Source organism: Copadichromis virginalis, linkage group LG12 (genome assembly GCF_057382275.1).
Source record: "Copadichromis virginalis isolate Kocher_CV1m ecotype Utaka linkage group LG12, C_Virginalis_male_GT1.1, whole genome shotgun sequence".
Classification (NCBI taxonomy): Eukaryota; Metazoa; Chordata; class Actinopteri; order Cichliformes; family Cichlidae; genus Copadichromis; species Copadichromis virginalis.
In genome coordinates, this window is record NC_140629.1 from 35,978,531 (window position 1) to 35,999,339 (window position 20,809).

The 20,809-nt window shown below is 40.1% G+C and overlaps 1 protein-coding gene and 2 pseudogenes across 2 annotated transcripts in view; 2 read left to right on the forward strand and 1 right to left on the reverse strand.

Annotated features, from left to right (window-relative positions):
* The window catches only part of sh2d3cb (SH2 domain containing 3Cb), a 58,575-nt gene that overhangs the window by 20,532 nt on the left and 17,234 nt on the right, over positions 1–20,809 (reverse strand). The window contains exons 4-6 of the mRNA XM_085476335.1: positions 19,861–19,989; positions 16,336–16,730; positions 15,868–15,965 (exon numbers count right to left, since the gene is read on the reverse strand). Of these exons, the coding sequence (XP_085332461.1) occupies positions 15,868–15,965; positions 16,336–16,730; positions 19,861–19,989 (622 nt within the window). The remainder of the gene's footprint in view (positions 1–15,867; positions 15,966–16,335; positions 16,731–19,860; positions 19,990–20,809) is intronic.
* LOC146697545 (UDP-glucuronosyltransferase 2B31 pseudogene) lies at positions 1,169–2,900 on the forward strand (annotated as a pseudogene).
* Positions 10,431–12,530, forward strand: LOC146697546 (UDP-glucuronosyltransferase 2A1 pseudogene; annotated as a pseudogene). Its single transcript, XR_014923413.1, has 2 exons — positions 10,431–10,794; positions 10,899–12,530. The product of XR_014923413.1 is annotated as a UDP-glucuronosyltransferase 2A1 pseudogene (transcript).

Genomic DNA, 20,809 nt, shown 5'->3' on the forward strand with positions numbered 1-20,809 from the left:
ATTCTCACTGATGATATATGAAAAACTATGAAGGGTTAGGTTTAACGTGATTACCTTTCATGAAGCACTAACGTCTTATTTGATGCGTGAGTAAAGTGAAGTATTGGACTGTATCACTTTACTGGAAGAACGTGAAAGCTGAAGAATTTGTTCAAACTGGTCTTATCCTGAAGAACAGAAATTTTCCATCACTTTCTAATAAGAAATAAAGAAGCTTATCGGTGTTTCCTTACATTATTTAATTTGACCTGAATCAATGCAAGTTTTTAGTTATTGAAACCAAAGAAGACTTGTAGGACAATCTCATAGTGTTTAGAGTTTCACTTTAGTTTCTCAAATTCACCCGCATTTCATTATTTTATTTTTATTTTATTTTATTTTTTTCAAATGGTACAGTGAATTCTGCCTTTTTTCCTCATATTTACACTTTAATTAAGATCATATTAACAGTCTGGGGTTCCACACCACAATCACCTTTACTGTGCAACATGCTCGTCTCTAGCTCCCAAACTTCTTGTCAGCCTCTATTTACTGAAGGAACACAAACTTTAACTTATCTCTTAAAAGAAAACAGAAAATGAGCAAAGTCATATTTAAAAACAAAAAGTAAAAGATTAAATGTTAAACATGAATATTCATAAGAATCAATGAAGTTTACATATATAAATGTTGACTCTAGAATTCAAATAAAGTACACAAAGGTTTAGCTGATTGTAACGTTTGAAATTAACTCTAATCAAGAGGACAAGTTTCACGTTTTTTGTTGGAATCATTGTTTAGTCATACAGAAATTATTTCCTGTTTTGCTGTTTCTTTGTGACTATGGTGTTAAAAAGGTATGAAAATTTAGCGGCAAAGTCACTAACTTATCAATAATGAGATCAACAGTAGGAGATACTCACTGCTGTGAGTAAGAGGCTCATGACTTTAAGATAATAATCTACATCTATAACTTAACCTTTAAATCTGAGTTTTTATCTTAAAAGCCAAAACCAAAGCAGACCTGGCAAATACATCTGACCTCCAAATTTATATATTGGCCAGTCCATATTTTCCCAACTTAAACTTTATCTCAGGTATATCTGTCATTAGTTATTAGGGTGATACAAGCTCTTGAACTCAAACCATTTGCTTAAGAAATAATCTAACATCTTGACATTTTTGTCAGAATCTCTTTCAGAGATGTGCCATCCGAACTTGCTGGCACTTGCAGTGCTGCTATGCTCCACATTGTTGGTAAATGGAGGGAAAGTCTTGGTGTTCCCTGTGGATGGAAGTCACTGGATCAACATGAATATCATCATCGCAGAGCTTCACTCCAGAGGTCATGAAGTCACAGTGGTGCGGCCAAACGACACCTGGTACATCAAGTCAGAGTCCCCTCACTACAAGACCATCACTATAAATTCCTCAGCCGGATTTGATGAAGAGCACTTTGGGGGATTTGTTATGAAAACAGTAATCATGCGTCGACAAGGTGCTTCACTGTGGACTCGATTATCAATGGAGCATGACTTAGTGAAACAGATGTATCAAATACATGTCAAGGTGCTTGAGATGGTGGAGGGAATGTTTGAGGATACCAAGCTGATGCAGAGCCTCCGTGATGCCAAATATGATTTGGTTCTGACTGATCCTACGATTGGTACAGGTGTTCTTATGGCTCACCGTTTGGGTCTTCCACTTGTCTTTAATGTCCGATGGATTATTCAGAGTGAAGGCCATCTAGCAATTGCACCTTCCCCACTCTCTTACGTCCCCATACCAGGGACAGAGCTGACTGACAAGATGACTTTCATTCAGCGTGTCCAGAATATGCTCTACTTTTTCTTCACATGTTTTCACATTTGGTACGTCACAGAATCAACCTACAAACCATTTGTCCATCGTCATGTTGGCAGTGATGTACATTACATGGAGCTGTTTCAGTCAGCAGACATCTGGCTGATGAGAAACGATTTCACCTTTGAGTTCCCTCGACCCACAATGCCAAACATTGTCTACATGTCAGGATTTCAGTGCAAACCCTCCAAGCCCCTGCCTAAAGAGCTAGAGGACTTTGTGCAGAGTTCAGGTGAACATGGTGTCATTGTGATGACACTGGGGTGTGTGGTGGAAAAACTTCCAGAGGACATCGCTGAAGACATTGCTGCTGCTTTTGCAGAACTTCCTCAGAAGGTGATTTGGAGGCACAAAGGCAAAAGACCATCCACCCTTGGTAATAACACGCGAATCTTGGACTGGTTGCCCCAAAATGACCTCCTGGGTCACCCCAAGACCAGAGTGTTTGTGGCCCATGGAGGCACCAATGGGATACAGGAGGCCGTTTACCACGGTGTGCCCCTGGTTGGCCTGCCACTTGTGTTTGACCAGGCTGATAACTTCTTCAGGATGAAAGCAAGAGGTGTGGCCAAAGTCCTTGATATTGCAACAGTGAACAAAGAAAACTTCTTGGAGGCGCTAAAGGAGGTACTCTACCAACCATCCTACAGGGAGAAGATGAAGGAGCTGTCCAGCATCCAAAGAGATCAGCCTATGAAACCGCTGGACCGAGCCATGTTCTGGATCGAGTTTGTCATGCGGCACAAAGGAGCGGCGCACTTAAGGACGGAGTCTTACAAGATGTCCAGCATCCAGTACTACTCGATCGATGTGGCAGCCTTTCTGCTGGCAGTTATTTTGCTAGTATTTACCATTTTTGTTTCAGCAGTCAGGTTTCTGATGTGTAAGTTTTACAGAAACAAAGTCAAAAAGGAATGATGATTTTTATGCTTGTCATCTGTTCTCTATTCAGGAGAAGGACAGAGATAAATTTGTACTGGTAGTGCAACAAACCTGAGTGTGTGCTCAGCGCAGCAATGCAAATCTCACAATTGTCTAATAAACTCGGTTTAATCACATTTCAGATGTGTTTTTGTTGTTGTTGTTTTTCAATCTTAAAAACTTAAAATGTATATAATTTTCAGTGTTTTTCAGTAAAAAGTTAGAAAATGAGGCAAGTAAATCAATAAATTAGTTACGGGTTTAAATTCATGTGACTTAGAATATTTTGCTGTTGTAAACACTTTAAGAATCACCACATTTCCTAAAATTGTCTAACAGTTAAACAGGGAGATAATTAAATTTTCCTACACCCGTATGGTGATGATGTTTAAACCTTCATTAAGAGCACATAAGAAGATTTTGGCCTCATGCAGTGCTCAACTATAGAACATATTTTATTATATGTATTGTTGTAGAAATATTACAGAATTTGATGGTGATATTTTTCATGTGCATAAAAAAAACTTCTGTAACCTGACCAACATATTGACAGTAATATAGAAACAGTGTGCAAGTAGCTGAAATTCACTGTGTACGGTATATTTTTCCCACTCTATTTCAAATGGTGCTGGAATAGAAAATAAAGTAAGTTGAAATCTAATACAACTATTTTGGTGCACTGAATTACATATTACCATAGAACACTATTGATCACTTTGTTGATTTAAAAAATATATATACAGCAATGTCTCCATTGTTACATTTATTTTTAACTTAACTACATTTAACTACAGAGCCCCACAAGAGACATTGGAGGAAAAAAAATAATAAAGATGAACTTCAGTGAAATCTCGCAAAATAGGCTGCAATCCTTCACAGGTCGCATTTGAAGGCCGAGTCGGTGTTTCCTTCGTGGCCCAACCTATCCCAGAATTCATAACACGGCCCAGCCAATTCCAGTTTCTAACAATGGCGGCAAATATCTGGACTTTTTATCAAGACATCAATTATTTGCAAAAGTGCGCCGATGTTTTCGGAGACATCTGTTACCCACCAGCTCAAAGCTGACCGGGAAGTCGAGGCCCACTAGAGCTGGGGGGAACACCGTACTCGCAAAAGTTTTGCGAGATCTCACAGAAGTTCATCTTCATTTTTTTTTCTGCAATGTCCCGTGTGAGGCTCCGTATTTAACTACTTGAATCATATATTCAGGATTTATGAAAGTTTTTCATCTGACACCGATTTATCGTGTGAGTTTTCTTTACAAGTCAAGTTCTTATTGTTTTTACTCTTTAACTTTTTGAGGTCTAAGTCATCACTGGCAATGACCCCAACCCTAACATTAACCCTATGCAAACAGAGTAAAGTGAGTAAAGTGATATATTGGACTGTACTACTTTACTGGAAGAACGCAAAGGCTCACGAATTTGCTCAAATTGGTCTCATCCTGAAGAACACAAATATTTGGTCACTTTCAAATAAAAAATAAAGACGCTTATTGGTTTTTCCTAAAATTATTTAATTTGACCTGAATCAATACAAGTTTTTAGTTACTGAAACTAAAGAAGACTTCATGGAACATTAAAATGGTTAACAATTTAAAGCTGTTCTGCAGCAATGGAGGTTGATCAAGCCTTGAAAGCTGGTGCTACTAATTCCTACAGGTGTCCCAACTTTTCTGGATCACTTGCACCCCCCTCTGTCTGCATAAAAGCAGTGTAGGAACACACTGTGTTACCAGACCCTAATGAGCATCTGTCAGTGCGCCCCAGAGTGGCTGTGGCTACAATGTAGCTTGCCATCATCAGTGTGTGAATGTGTGTGTGAATGGGTGGATGACTGGATATGTAAAGCGCTTTGGGGTCCTTAGGGACTCGTAAAGCGCTATATAAATACAGGCCATTTACCATTTTGAACAGTATTGTACAGCAGAAAGCAGTGTGTTGCTACAAAAATGGCGAGAAAAAGACAATTAACAGTGGAAGAGAGCCAGACCATCATAGCAATTAAAAATGTAGGTCTGTCTTACAGAGAAATTGCAAATAAAGTCAAGGTGTCAGTGAGTACAGTTTCCTTCAACACCAAAAGGCACTCAGAAACTGGGCAAACTCTGACAGGAAGAGGTCTACTCTGGCAGACCCAAAGCCACAACTGAATCAGAGGACAAGTTTCTGAGAGTTAACAGCTTGAATGATAAGCGGCTCACAGGACAACGGCTTCAAGCACAGCTTAATGTCGTAGTAAGCAAGTCTCAGCTTCAACTATGAAAAGAAGACTTTGAGCTACAGGTTTGAAAGGACGAGTTGCAGCAAGAAAGCCATTGCTAACGTGTCATAATAAGACAAAAAGGCTTGCCTGGGTCATGAAACGCCACCATTGGACCACTGAAAACTAGAAGAAGGTATTATGGACTGACGAATCAAAACTTGAAATCTTTGGTTAATCAGGCAGGATCTTTGTACGCCATCGAGTAGACGAAAAGATTGACTTTGACTTTGACTGTGGAACAAAGTCAAAGTCAACTTTATTTGTCAATTCTGCCACATGTACAGGACATACAGAGAATAGAAATTTCGTTACTCTCAAACCCTAGATGAAATAGCAAATGAACATTTAAATATAAGAGAGTGATTAAAAAATGCAAATAAAATAAATTAAAAAGTAAAAATTTAAATAAATACAATACAATTTAACAAGAAAGCTATGCAATATACAATATACAATATTCAGGTAAGGGTAAATGACATTGAGTGTAAACCAGGCAGAGTAGTGCAAATAGGCAAATAGTGCAAATGGAGATTTAGTAATATACGGTAAGAGATAGTATAACAACAAAGTCTTATGAGGTAATGGCAGTCCAATGCTCCACAAAGTGACTGGTAACTGGTGCAGGCCAGTGAGTGAGTCAGAGAGTGTGTGTGTGTGTGTGTGTGTGTGTATGTGACAGAGTTCAGTGAGACCATGGAGGAGAAGAGGGGAGAGGGGGCAGAATCGGGAGGGAGTTAAGCTTCCTGACAGCCTGATGGATGAAGCTGTCCTTCAGTCTGCTGGTCCTGGCCTGGAGACTCCGCAGTCTCCTCCCTGACGGCAGCAGCTTGAAGAAGCTTTGCATTGGGTGCGTGGGATCAGCCGCTATGCAAAGGGCTTTTTTAGTGAGACGGGTGCTGTAAATGTCCTGGAGGGAGGGGAGAGAGACACCAATGATCCTCTCTGCAGCTCTCACTATGCGTTGGAGGGTTCTATGACAGGACGCATTGCAGGCTCCAAACCACACAGTGATGCAGCTCGACAGGATGCTCTCGATGGTGCCTCTGTAGAAAGTGTACATGATGGGGGCTGGTGCTCCTGCTCTTCTTAGTTTGCGGAGAAAGAAGAGACGCTGCTGTGATTTCACTGTGATTTCACAGTGTGTGCCATCCACTGTCAAACATGGAGGAGGAAGTGTGACGGTCTGGGGCTGTTTTGCTGGATCCAGGGTTGGTGATTAGGACAGAATGAGCAGCACCCTGAAACAAAACAGCTACCACAGCATTCTGCAGTGCCATGCAATACCTTCTGCGCCTAGTTGGTCAGAGGTTCATCTTACAGCAAGTATTAGGAAAATATATTTTCTAGTATTTATTTGCTGTGTATTTTGTTTTATGCATTGAATAACAGGCCAGTATATTACAGGCCACTTTTCAGTTATAAACTGTGTCATAGGTCATTGCTTAGCAGAGATGGGCAGTAACGCCTTACTTGTAACACTGATTACTTTTTTCAAGTAACGAGTAAAGTAAGGGATTACTATTGCAAAAACGGTAATTAGATTACCGTTACTTTCCCATAGGAACGCTGCGTTACTGCGTTACTAAAACCGTGATTTTTTTGTCAGAATGTCTCACGACAGTGACGTAAGCGAGTGCGCTGTTAGTGACAACAGCTGTGTGCAGATCAACAATGGATCATATATCGAGTGCAGGAGAGCGTATGAGCGTGCAGCGTTTAAAGTGTGGAAGTACTGACCTTACTTTGAGTTTGATTCCATAAAAAATAACAAAAACATTAGCGTCCATCGTGCGTGGGAAGAAAACTTCTTTTTACAGCGAAAAAAACCCCAAAACTTCCAAGCAAGCACCAAGTGCACAACGACGTAATGGGAAATTCACAGAGAAACTCGCGGATTCTTCAACTGACCGCAGCACACCTGCACCAGGGTAAACCTCCGCCTCCCACAGTCCTGCTTTACAGGTGAAAATAGAGCAACAGGACCGCTGAGTCTTTGACTTTATTTATTTTCTGCTGTGTTTTACTTGCATCTATTTGAAAGAGTGAGTGTAAACACAAAAAATATTTTATTTTATGTGCGGGAATGTGTAGAAAATAGGTTTAAATGTTAAACTAATTTATTCAAGTCAGAGAATGTTGCATATAATTAAATTTTTACTTGATGCATAAAGTTAAAAGATTAAAACTGATAAAACAAGTTAAAAAAAAGAGACTTTTCCATTTGATTACATTTTGTATGATGGATTATGCAGAAAAAATAGAATTGGGCTGAAAGATCTATCGCTTTATCACCTATTCAGGTTGTAAATCGTGTTTTTAAAAAGTAACTAAGTAATTATTACTTTTGAAAATAAGTAATCAGTAAAGTAACGGGATTACTTTTTGGGGGAAGTAATCAGTAATTAGTTACTGATTACTTTTTTCTTTTTTCAAGTAACTTGACCAACACTGTTGCTTAGCAAGACTGAAACTGTGCAGAATAGGAAGCTGCAGAGTTGCAGAGAGCATGGCGTGCGTTTGCTCTGCTAAGAGAGAACAAAAGGAAACCCTGGGGCAAGAGGCAGTTAAGAAAGATTTCTAAGTAATTGCATAAGATCACGGAAAAAGGAATTGTGTCTTACTGTCACTAACGGTAACTGATGCGTGTTATGTTATCTGCTTACACATGAGGGGGCGTGAAACCTGACATATAAAACAGTATGACGTGTGCTTCCTCTTTGAGATCTATGCAGAGGGTGACGTTGTGTACATCTCCCACATATGTGTTTAATAAATAATTGTTGTTGACTGGACTTGATCTGAGTATTGGTTGTTTATTCTCAGCACATCAAAAAAGAATCGGGACAGTTTTTGGTGTTTCTGCCCGGTTGATGTGAGTCTGAGTGTTAAATTGAGGAGGACAGAGTCCAGTGTCAGACGGACAGGAATCAGCAGATCAATCGGGTGGACGGGGCCCACTAAATTAAAGGTAAGCACAACCTTTTGATTAATAACTGAATTGTGCTGAATTGGAAAGCTAAACTAAATTAGCACTTTCGTTTGTGGTACTGAATCTGATACATATCTGATGTTTTAGAAAGTGGCTGCTGTTTGAATGGTCATGTCGCGTTACGTCACTGACACAAGACAGACGCCAATTATCAGCACCGCAGAAGCGCCCGAGAAGACATCGTGAACGCTTCCTGGCCATCCAGTGAAACATGAACATTTTATTTGTACTGTATAATCTGCAGATTCTGACAGAAATCTGCAACTATCCTTTGAAGCACCGCTCCTCTCTAAAACAGCAATAAGGATAATTATTAGGCCATATGTAAATAACACCATAACTTTATAACTTAAAGCACAATTGGAAAACAAAGTCCGAAACAACTCTTTACATTAAGGGCCATCAGTCAAACAATACTGTTTGGTCTGGGTCTAAACAGAGCGCGTTGTGTGACGTCTTCTTTTGCGCATGTGGGCCTCTTTGAGGGTTCACACTAGAGCACGTTTGCTGTCACATTTTATTTGTAGTGTGAACAAGCAGACAAAAAAAATCGGATTAGATCAAAAAATCAGAATTGAGCATTAAGACTTGCAGTGTGAACGCAGCCTTAGTTGGAAACTGTGGTCCTTAGACTGAGTGTATCAAAGCAACGAGGATGTGGTTCTGATTGTGTTGTTTTTGTTAGACTCAATACAGACGAGTGAAAGCTAGAGCTGGGTGTAAGTATTATTCATTCATCTCTCCTCACTATTCCCCCTGCTTAAGGGCACAACATTAGGTTTCACATGATTACATTTAATGAAGGACTAAAGACTTATTTGCTGCATGAGTAAAGTGAAATATTGGACTTTACCACTTTACTGGTAGAACATGAAGGATCAAGAATTTGCTCAAATTGATCTTATCCTGAAGAACAGAAATGTCTGTCTCTTTCAAATAAGAAATTAAGAAGCTTATTAGTGTTTCCTTACATTATTTAATTTAAACTGAATCAATGCAAGTCTTTAGCTACTGAAACCAAAGAAGACTTGAATATGGGCTCAAAATGTGGTCATAAATATTTTGTACTTGTAAAAAAGATTTGTATGTGTAAAAAAGATTTGTGTGTGTGTGTAAAAAAGATTTGTGTGTGTGTGTAAAAAAGATTTGTATGTGTAAAAAAGATTTGTGTGTGTAAAAAAGATGTGTGTGTAAAAAAGATTTGTGTGTGTAAAAAGAATTTGTATGTGTGTAAAAAAGAATTGTGTGTGGACTTAGAAAAAAAAACCCTGCAAGTTACAAGTGCGAATTTTGACCCTATTTTTCTTCCTTTCATCTGATTGGTCAATGTCATGTCAATCACAAATGTAACAATCCAATCGGAGAACAGATGGGTTTGGCTGTCGGAGGGGCGCTTTTTTGAACTGCAGGTCCTTGAAGGGTGATACAGTTTGAAGCTGCAGGATCTCTATATAAATATCCGATAGCAGCTAGGTCCCCTAACTTTCAGTAGCTGTTGAAAGGATAAAGTTGTGGTATATCAGTGGTTAGAAATACCATTATTACTTTAGGATTAGTTTAACACAAAGTCAGGGCTGACCCAGGACCATTGCTGTGAGTCACAGTGCGCAGCATAAAAGTCCTTTCACATCGGACGCAGGATGTGCTGCTAATGCTAACTGCTAACTAAAAGCAAAGGATCCAGAATTTGTTGCGCTGGCTGCTGGGCTCTGTGGGTTTTTGCAGCAGCTCTACCTGTACTAGATGCACCTGCTCCTTGTCTTTTCTATCTCTGACTTTATGTCCTCTACAAGAGTTTCTGGTTTTTTTGCTGGTTCCTCAAATGTTCAATAAAAACATGTATGCTAATTCATAACGAAGAAAGCTTTGTAATGAAGACTGTCATTTCCAAAACACTGCCCGCCCCCACCCCGCGGTCCGCAGCGCTGTTGAAAAGGCTGTGGAAGTCCCTGTATTAAACACGTAGACCTGTGACACAAAAATCACCAAACTCGGACGACCACAGACTGTTTTCCTTCGTGGTGATGAAGGAAAACGCTGGGTTGGCATGTAAAAGGGCATTTATTCCCTTCAAAGACCTGCAGTTCAAAAAAAGCGCCCCTCCGACATCCAAACCCATCTGTTCTCTGATTGGATTGTTACATTTGTGATTGACATGACATTGACCAATCAGATGAAAGGAAGAAAAATAGGGTCAAAATTCGTACTTGTAACTTGCAGGGTTTTTTTTTTTCTAAGTCCACACACAAATCTTTTTTACGCACACACAAATCTGTTTTACACATACAAATCTTTTTTACACACACACACAAATCTTTTTTACACACACACAAATCTTTTTTACACACACACAAATCTTTTTTACACATACAAATCTTTTTTACACATACAAATCTTTTTTACAAGTACAAAATATTTATGACCACATTTTGAGCCCATACTTGAAGGACAATCTCATAGTGTTTAGAGATTCACTTTAGTTTCTTATTTCTTATTTTGCTTTTTGTGACTGCGATGTTAAAAAGGTATGAAAATTTAGCAGCAAAGTCACTAACTTATCACTAATGAGGTCAACTGTACGAGATGCTCACTGCTGTGAGTAAGAGGCTCATGACTTTAAGATAATAATTCACATCTTTATCTTAACCTTTAAATTTACGTTTTTATCTTATCTAAGCCAAAACCAAAGCAGAGCTGGCAAATACGTCTGACATCCAGTGGTCAAGTTTAAATATTGGCCAGTCCATATCTTCTCAACTTAAACTTTATCTCAGGTATTTCTCCTTATTTATTAGGGTGATTCAAACTTTTAAACTCAAACTCCATCTCCTCATAAGAGATGATCTAACATCCTGACATCTTTGTCTGACTCTTTCAGAGATGTGCCATCCAAACTTGCTGGCACTTGCAGTGCTGCTATGCTCCACATTGTTTGTAAATGGAGGGAAAGTCTTGGTGTTCCCTGTGGATGGAAGTCACTGGATCAACATGAATATCATCATCGCAGAGCTTCACTCCAGAGGTCATGAAGTCACAGTGGTGCGGCCAAACGACACCTGGTACATCAAGTCAGAGTCCCCCCACTACAAGACCATCACTATAAAGTTCTCGAATGGTTTTAACAAAGAGCACTTTGAGGCATTTGTAATGGAAACACTAATCATGCGTCGCCAAGGTGCTTCACTGTGGACTCGATTATCAATGGAGCATGACTTAGTGAAACAGTTGTATCAAATGCATGTCAAAGTGCTTGAGATGGTGGAGGGAATGTTTGAGGATACCAAGCTGATGCAGAGCCTCCGTGATGCCAAATATGATTTGGTTCTGACTGATCCTGCAATTGGTACAGGTGTTCTTATGGCTCATCGTTTGGGTCTTCCACTTGTCTTTAATGTCCGATGGACTATTCAGGGTGAAGGCCATTTTGCAATTGCACCTTCCCCACTCGCTTACATTCCCATACCAGGGACAGAGCTGACTGACAAGATGACTTTCATTCAGCGTGTCCAGAATATGCTCTACTTTTTCTTCTTAACTTTACAAAATTGGTATATGACAGAACCAAACTACAAACCATTTGTCCATTGTCATTTTGGCAGTGATGTACATTACATGGAGCTGTTTCAGTCAGCAGACATCTGGCTGATGAGAAACGATTTCACCTTTGAGTTCCCTCGACCCACAATGCCAAACGTTGTCTACATGTCAGGATTTCAGTGCAAACCCTCCAAGCCCCTGCCTAAAGAGCTAGAGGACTTTGTGCAGAGCTCAGGTGAACATGGTGTCATTGTGATGACACTGGGGACGCTGGTAGAAGAACTTCCAGAGGACATCGCTGAAGACATTGCTGCTGCTTTTGCAGAACTTCCTCAGAAGGTGATTTGGAGGCACAAAGGCAAAAGACCATCCACCCTTGGTAATAACACGCGAATCTTGGACTGGTTGCCCCAAAATGACCTCCTGGGTCACCCCAAGACCAGAGTGTTTGTGGCCCATGGAGGCACCAATGGGATACAGGAGGCCGTTTACCATGGTGTGCCCCTGGTTGGCCTGCCACTTATGTTTGACCAGGCTGATAACTTCTTCAGGATGAAAGCAAAAGGTGTGGCCAAAGTCCTTGATATTGCAACAGTGAACAAAGAAAACTTCTTGGAGGCGCTAAAGGAGGTACTCTACCAACCATCCTACAGGGAGAAGATGAAGGAGTTGTCCAGCATCCAAAGAGATCAGCCTATGAAACCGCTGGACCGAGCCATGTTCTGGATCGAGTTTGTCATGCGGCACAAAGGAGCGGCGCACTTAAGGACGGAGTCTTACAAGATGTCCAGCATCCAGTACTACTCGATCGATGTGGCAGCCTTTCTGCTGGCAGTTATTTTGCTAGTATTTACCATTTTTGTTTCAGCAGTCAGGTTTCTGTTGCGTAAATTATTTTACAGAAACAAAGTCAAAAAGGAATGATGATTGTGTTGCAAAATTTGTAACCACTTTCGTTTCTGAAAATGAGCTCAATATACAGTGGGGCAAAAAAGTATTTAGTCAGCCACCGATTGTGCAAGTTCCCCCACCTAAAATGATGACAGAGGTCAGTAATTTGCACCAGAGGTACACTTCAACTGTGAGAGACAGAATGTGAAAGAAAAATCCATGAATCCACATGGTAGGATTTGTAAAGAATTTATTGGTAAATCAGGGTGGAAAATAAGTATTTGGTCAATAACAAAAATACAACTCAATACTTTGTAACATAACCTTTGTTGGCAATAACAGAGGTCAAACGTTTACTATAGGTCTTTACCAGGTTTGCACACACAGTAGCTGGTATTTTGGCCCATTCCTCCATGCAGATCTTCTCGAGAGCAGTGATGTTTTGGGGCTGTCGCCGAGCAACACGGACTTTCAACTCCCGCCACAGATTTTCTATGGGGTTGAGGTCTGGAGACTGGCTAGGCCACTCCAGGACTTTCAAATGCTTCTTACGGAGCCACTCCTTTGTTGCCCGGGCGGTGTGTTTTGGATCATTGTCATGTTGGAAGACCCAGCCTCGTTTCATCTTCAAAGTTCTCACTGATGGAAGGAGGTTTTGGCTCAAAATCTCACGATACATGGCCCCATTCATTCTGTCCTTAACACGGATCAGTCGTCCTGTCCCCTTGGCAGAAAAACAGCCCCATAGCATGATGTTTCCACCCCCATGCTTCACAGTAGGTATGGTGTTCTTGGGATGCAACTCAGTATTCTTCTTCCTCCAAACACGACGAGTTGAGTTTATACCAAAAAGTTCTACTTTGGTTTCATCTGACCACATGACATTCTCCCAATCCTCTGCTGTATCATCCATGTGCTCTCTGGCAAACTTCAGACGGGCCTGGACATGCACCGGCTTCAGCAGCAGAACACGTCTGGCACTGCGGGATTTGATTCCCTGCCGTTGTAGTGTGTTACTGATGGTGACCTTTGTTACTTTGGTCCCAGCTCTCTGCAGGTCATTCACCAGGTCCCCCCGTGTGGTTCTGGGATCTTTGCTCACCGTTCTCATGATCATTTTGACCCCACGGGATGAGATCTTGCGTGGAGCCCCAGATCGAGGGAGATTATCAGTGGTCTTGTATGTCTTCCATTTTCTGATGATTGCTCCCACAGTTGATTTTTTCACACCAAGCTGCTTGCCTATTGTAGATTCACTCTTCCCAGTCTGGTGCAGGTCTACAATACTTTTCCTGGTGTCCTTCGAAAGCTCTTTGGTCTTGGCCATGGCGGAGTTTGGAGTCTGACTGTTTGAGGCTGTGGACAGGTGTCTTTTATACAGATGATGAGTTCAAACAGGTGCCATTCATACAGGTAACGAGTGGGGGACAGAAAAGCTTCTTACAGAAGACGTTACAGGTCTGTGAGAGCCAGAGATTTTCCTTGTTTGAGGTGACCAAATACTTATTTTCCACCCTGATTTACGAATAAATTCTTTACAAATCCTACCATGTGAATTCATGGATTTTTTTTCCACATTCTGTCTCTCACAGTTGAAGTGTACCTCTGGTGCAAATTACTGACCTCTGTCATCATTTTAAGTGGGGGAACTTGCACAATCGGTGGCTGACTAAATACTTTTTTGCCCCACTGTAAATGTCTTTTGAATTTTCATCTTGTCAAGTGTGAATACAGATAAACAAGACAATGTTGCTGACTGACATTACTGATTATGTATAATCTTTATAATCCATACATGTACCCTTCAAAAAGTTAAATGAAATTAAAATGTAATTACAGGAAAAAAAACATTCGCAATTTGGCCATTATATTTACCATAATACAGACACAGTGTGCAATATATATAATGAAAACCATACTGTTGCACTGTCTTACCTGTCAGCATTAATCACAATCTGTCAGGATTGGTTATTTAAGAAAATGGCTAAATGTTTTTATTGCTGATGTAATTATTAATCTTGCTATATTAATAATTATTACATGATTTTGGGATTTCTGCTATCTAATTAGTTTGCAGCTTCAAAAAACACAATTTAAATTCTTAATAATAGTTTTGTCTTTTAAACCTTTGATGTCTACAAATGTTTGGACACACCTTCTCATTTAATGGGTTTTCTTTATTTTCTTGAGTATTTACATTGTAGACTCTCTGTCAAGGCATCAAAACTATGAATAAACACATACCGAATTTAAACAAAAAAGTGTGAAATAACTCAAAAAATATTTTTGATTTTAGATTCTTCAAAATAGCCTCCCTTTGCTTAGATTACTGCTATGCACACTCTTGGCATAATCTTGTTCAGCTTCATGAGGTCACGCGAAATACTTTTCCGACAGTCTTGAACGAGTTTCCAGAGATCACAAGCACTTGTTGGCCTTTTTGCCTTCACTTTGCTGTCCATATCATCCCAAACCATCTCAATTGGGTTTAGGTCAGGTGACTATGGAGGCCAGGCCATCTGGCACAGCACTCTATCACTCTCCTTCTTTATCAAATAGCCCTTACGCAGCCTGGAGGTGTTGTTTAGGTCATTGTCCTGTTGAAAAATAAGGACAATGACCTATATCTATCTATCTATATCTATATATATATATATCTATATATATATATATATATATATATATATATATATATATATATATATATATATGTACACCTTTATCAACAGCCTGATGTCTTTATTAGAATTCCTGATTATTCTTGCCCAGATCTTGTTATACTTTGCTCTTTTTTCTGTTTCCTTGTTCCTTTTGTGTTTAAAACATTGAAATATAAATATTCTTCATTATACATTATACATAATCATACATTAAACTCAGAGACCCATCCTTGCATTAAACATCAGCTAGATTACAGCAACTATGTTTGTGTCCAGCCTGTCCACTGTCATGCTTCTCTTAAGACTGAACTAATGCACATTTAGTATCTAAATTCTGGATAAGGAAACACTTTAAGCTTTGAATAAATTTTGAATGATTTCTTTTAACTCTTACTATTCATCAGATGTCATCTTTTACTGGAAAAGCAAAATGACTACATTTAAAACATAAAATCATGTCGATTGTGAAAAATGTTAAAAGGTTAAAGTGTCTAAGGGTTTAGCCCAGGTCTACACAAGTGACCTGCTGCTGAGGTTATACAAGCCAGAGAGCAAACAGCCACAGATCCTCTGAATCAGGTTGAAGTTCCTGGCTGTTGACTAAAAGCCAGGCAGACCAGGCTGTTGGGGCAATAACAACCCAATTAAGACTCTTTTTTTGACCTTCTTCCTACTGCTGTACTATTGATTTTTCATAATACTGATGAGTATTTAGGGATTATCAAGCTGTGAGGCAAGAAGAGAAAAAGTTTAACTTACAGCGGCTAGAAGGAGTAGAAAGAAACAATTCTCCAGGACTCAGCTGGCCATCCTGTTCCCTGTTCACGTCTGCCTCCTTGTGGTTGTTAGAGGAAGGACTACATGGAGAGAGATGGCACATATTACAGAACCACAGTACTCATTTTAATTTCATCCACCACATTTACTGTAGCAGATTAATACAAGATTGTAAAGAGGATGAGTTCATGTTTTTAATTAACTGCTCTATGAAGCCCTCCATTGTTTTTCCCCAAGTGAATCAAGAAATTCAACGTGGCAAACTTTTTATTGGATTATGTTTTTCTTTCTTACTATAAAATAAACTTTATAGCCTTAAACAATCAAAAGTCAGACAATTCATTTACAGTCCTTGTGTGCCATAGTTTTTCACATGAGTTCACGCTGTGCGTTTATTATGTTACACATAAAAATCGTAACTTAAAAGGAATTAAACAAGTGGAACCGCACCTTCTCGGACAGACCCTCTCCTCTCCTCCCATGCTACCGTTCCTCAGCCCCCTTTGACCCGATGAGGTGACGGCAGTGGTGCGGAAAGCCGTCTCCAGGTAGCTAAGTGGCAAGGTCCTGTTGACTGGCTGGTGAATCTGAGCTCCGCTCCACCGAGTCAGAGCCGCCCGGCTGCCCACATAGAAATGAACAAGGGCAGGTAAGGAGTCGAAGGCCTCGCCCTCCAAGCTGTACTGAACCCGAGTGTACGTCTCAGCGGACTGAACCACCGCCTTCCCGATGAGGAAGTGAAGCGTTTTCTGCTCCCACCGGCTGGTAAGGACAAAGTCACCCTGACTGGACTGAGAGTCCCTGACAAGAAAGTCACCATGGTTCACCACAAGGCTCTCCGACACCTGAACAGATGTTTTAATTTCTGTTAGTTATTAGACGTTTCATCATTTTTACATTTATACCGATGTGATTAAAGATGCAGTGTGATGTTTGACTTTTATTTTATGTTGTCTAATTGATATATTAATTTTATTTCAAAAAATGCTTGGAATGAATTGGGTTAAAAAAATACAATAATAGTCACATAACTTAAAATGTATCTGTTTTTAATAGTGATGTAAACAATATTTGTGAAAGTTTTTTTACATTTGCACATCTAAACACTCAGACACAGAGGAAGAAATCCAAGTTAGTTTAAATCTCATTCCTGAAAGTGTTTCTCAAACTTTGAGGCTTGGATAGGGCTGCTGCTGGAGGGTGAAACCACCAGGGGAAAAATAAAGTCAAACTAATTTAAATAAACAGGAGTCATGAAAAATAAACACGCATTTCCAAACACTATCATGCTGACCTTTATTTCACTAAATTCCCTTTTTGTATTGACACTAAATGATTTATAAGAATTGTAGAAGCATCAACGTTTCTGCTTCTGCTTTTTTGATTTTTGTATTTAAAATGAAAACTAAGAATAGAGGCTGGCATGTATTGAACAGAGAGAAAAACCTTTTGAAGGGGTTTTGTAATATAAAGTATACCTGAACTACTCCTAACATCATTCTGTCTCCAAAGTTTAGCCAGACGCTCCCCCTTGTGGCCTAATAGCTACATGACTGTGGTATCTGAGTAAATGCTGTAGTAAGCTTTGCAGTCTGGGCTTTGCTGTGTGGGGTTTGCAGGTTCTCCCTGTGCCTGTATGGGTTCTCTCTGGGTTTTGCGAATCTGAATGTTTTCTGTCTCTCTGTTAGCACTGCGATAAACCGGCAAACTGTCCAGAGTGTAGCCACCTTTCACCCTCTGTCTGCTGGGACAGGCTCCATTGACTCTCAACTGGATAAGCAGTTAAGAAAACTGATGGAAGTTATTTCTACAGGTTCTGATTGTTCAGTTCTGCTCTGAATCCAGTTCTAGCTGGATGGGGCAAATGCATTTCTTTAAAACAAGCTTGCTTTAATAATATGTTTTTTAAAACCCAAAGATACTCTCTGTTTTATCAGGAAGCAATGCAGCAAATCTGACAGAAAAAGAAAAGATGCAAAAGAAAAGGTGTTCTAATGGTGATATAGTTATCCATGCTTCAGTGAGCTCATTAGTCTCTTAGATTGAAGATGCTTTTTAACCAGCATGCGCTTTTCCCCTGAAACAACAACCTTTTCCCTTCAGATAGCCTTCATTCCCACATCAGCCTATCAGCTTGTCCTGCCATCATAGGATGTTGGATACATCTGACTTTTTGATAGGTGCATTGCATATTTTTTAAACTTCATTTTATGTTTTAGTTTTCTTCTTTATTCTCTGTAGAACTACTTTGTTACATTACTCTTTATGTTACTTTTTTGTTACTCAGTATCACCTGTGTAGATTCCGATTAACAATCTAACACTAAACCTTTCATATTCACACATATCTGCACAAAACAATCCCTGTTCTAATAAGGAGAACACCTAAAAGTCCTTTCCTTTCACAGCCTAGACAAATATCTGACAAAACCAACAACCGATTCGGTGAAGAAACAGCCCACAGAGCACATCACAGGAAAAATATTTTTCCGTTAGTGGGCTCGACTGTATGAACAAGTATGGAAATGTACACTCCTACAAGACTTTTGTTGCGTGCTGAAAAACAAACTTTGACTCTTTGGTTCACGCTCACTTACACTCTGGGTCAGGAGATGTGTAGTACTCCTGAAGGTTTCCCTGATTGGTTAAGTATACTAATTTTCTTTAGCTCCAGTTGCTTCATCACAAGCCTCGCAACTTTGGTGATGAAGCAGCTGGAGTCCAATGTTTTAAAAAAGTGAAAGGAAAAGTAAAGAAACTAAAATTAAACCAACCTTTGAGAGCATACCCCCCCTCCCCCCATTCACTACCATCCTCACACCCACTTAACCACCACCGCCCACTATTTCCACTCTCTTGTTTTTGTTTCATTGCTGCATTTCTAATCGATTACTATCCCACGCTCTAGTCTGTAGTGACGTCGATCAGTAACTAAGAAACTAAAGCCATTTTTGTTACGTAATGTTCACAGCTGGTTTGTGGTGAAAACACGTGCTTGCTTGCTTGCAGGGCAGATGCTGGGAACTGTTTTTTTTCTCCCCCACATGTACTTTTCCAGATATTACCTGACGTAGCTGTCAGAACCACAGTTGGGCAATTGGACTATAAATAGACGTAGCCATTGTGAGATCACCCACTGATTTAAGCCTCTGCATTTTGAAGCTTCGTCTTTGGTCAATACCACATTTCTTAGTTTCTTAGAGCTGGAATATTCATACATATTTAAACTTACTAGCTAATGCTACCTACAACCAAATTCATGGAAAGTATTTACTACAAAGCAAGCCATATTATTTGCCAGATAACATCATTAAAAGTGCTCCGCAAGATACCAAACATGGTTGAGAGGTCTAGTTCGGTGAGTCAATTTAATGGAGGTCAGGCCTAGCAGGTAGTTGTTGGGTCTACCTGTTGACTCACCTGTCATTCAAAACAGTCATACCCTTAAGATTAATAAAATTCATACAGTGGATAAGAGAGCTCAATAGTGTTTTTTGAACAAGGCTGTAAACATGTCTGTTTGCTGGATATACTTTGACATGGGCGTCAGCCTCAAGTGGCCATTAGAGGAACTGCATGTTTTTGTCACTTCAGTGTTGGTTTCTTTTTGCAGCCCTGGAAATGCTTGGTCAAAATTAAACAGTCCATTAGAGTCTGGCCCGTGTGATGCCCAGTTCCATGCAAGTGACGCTGTGTAATTGTCTCGTAACAACTGAGTACCCCTCGATGCCTAAACATTGAACAACTGCTGAGTGCTGCATAAGTAACAGTGCATAAAGTCCAGAACTGATTCTCTCAACATTGTCTGACCTTAATGCATGAAAGCTAAAAACATCCTTTATTCATATCCTTTTTGTGTAACCCTAAATGACACAAGTAATGAGAAGCGTTTTTAAAAATTATGACATTTTCATGCAACAGCTGCAAAAAAAAAAAAAAAAGTGTGTATTTGCATGTGCGTATGTCAGAGGCAGACCTGCCAGGGGATGCATCCGTGGTACCAAGCGTGGCTCTTCAGGTTTGTGCCGCTCAGCCTCAGCTCTTCCTCCAGCTGCTTCCTCAGCTTCTCAGACGGCGGCTCCAACCAGAACTTCTCCTTGGAGAACTTAAAAGACATGACAGGCGCACGTTGAGAAACAACCTCCCCATGTACGAACACAGGAAGGCAACAACATGAGTTTAAGCCATTGTGTGACCTCTGCTGGCTAAAGGTCAAATCCCAGCAGAGTCTTTTATCTCCTGCGTTTTTCCTTCCTGAAAAAAAATGTAAACCAGATTGGCTTTTTAAAGAAATGGCTAAAATACAAGCATGTAGCCAATCTGCAGCCTTCTCTGCTGTTTTTGTGTGAATGTCTGTTAACAGAGGAAAGAGTGGGATGAGGGAGGAGGAATAGAGAGAGGGAGGATTGACAGCTCTGGCATTCCCACACTGGCATCCACAGTGGCGGCACCAGAGGCCCAAAACCCAGACCCATGCTGGAGTTTTGGCCTTGTCACTGTGGCAACGTCATTGTTAGATGGGGGTCATCGCTCAGCGGCCTTTGTCTGTCGTGTCTTTATGCAAAAAGAAGAAGAAGAAGAAGCTACTGTATACAAAAATTTATGTTAAGGACAAGCTGGGAATACTGGGAGTGTGGACACACACACAAACACATTCCTCAGCTTTATAGGTGACATGTTGTTTTTCTGGTCCCTGACACCTCCCACCCCCTTCTTCTTTGACAGAATGGTTTGCCCCGTTGAACTGGGAATCAAAGACTGGGAACGGGGCCAGGACCACTTCAAAACAAAATAAGATGGTGTGTGTGTTGTGAGGTAAAGACCTGGAAGCCTCCAGCTCTAATTTCATTAGCATTATCATTCACTGGCAGCTTGTAACATTTAGAGAAGTGTGTTTGTCAAGTATCTAATTATAAGTCAATGGA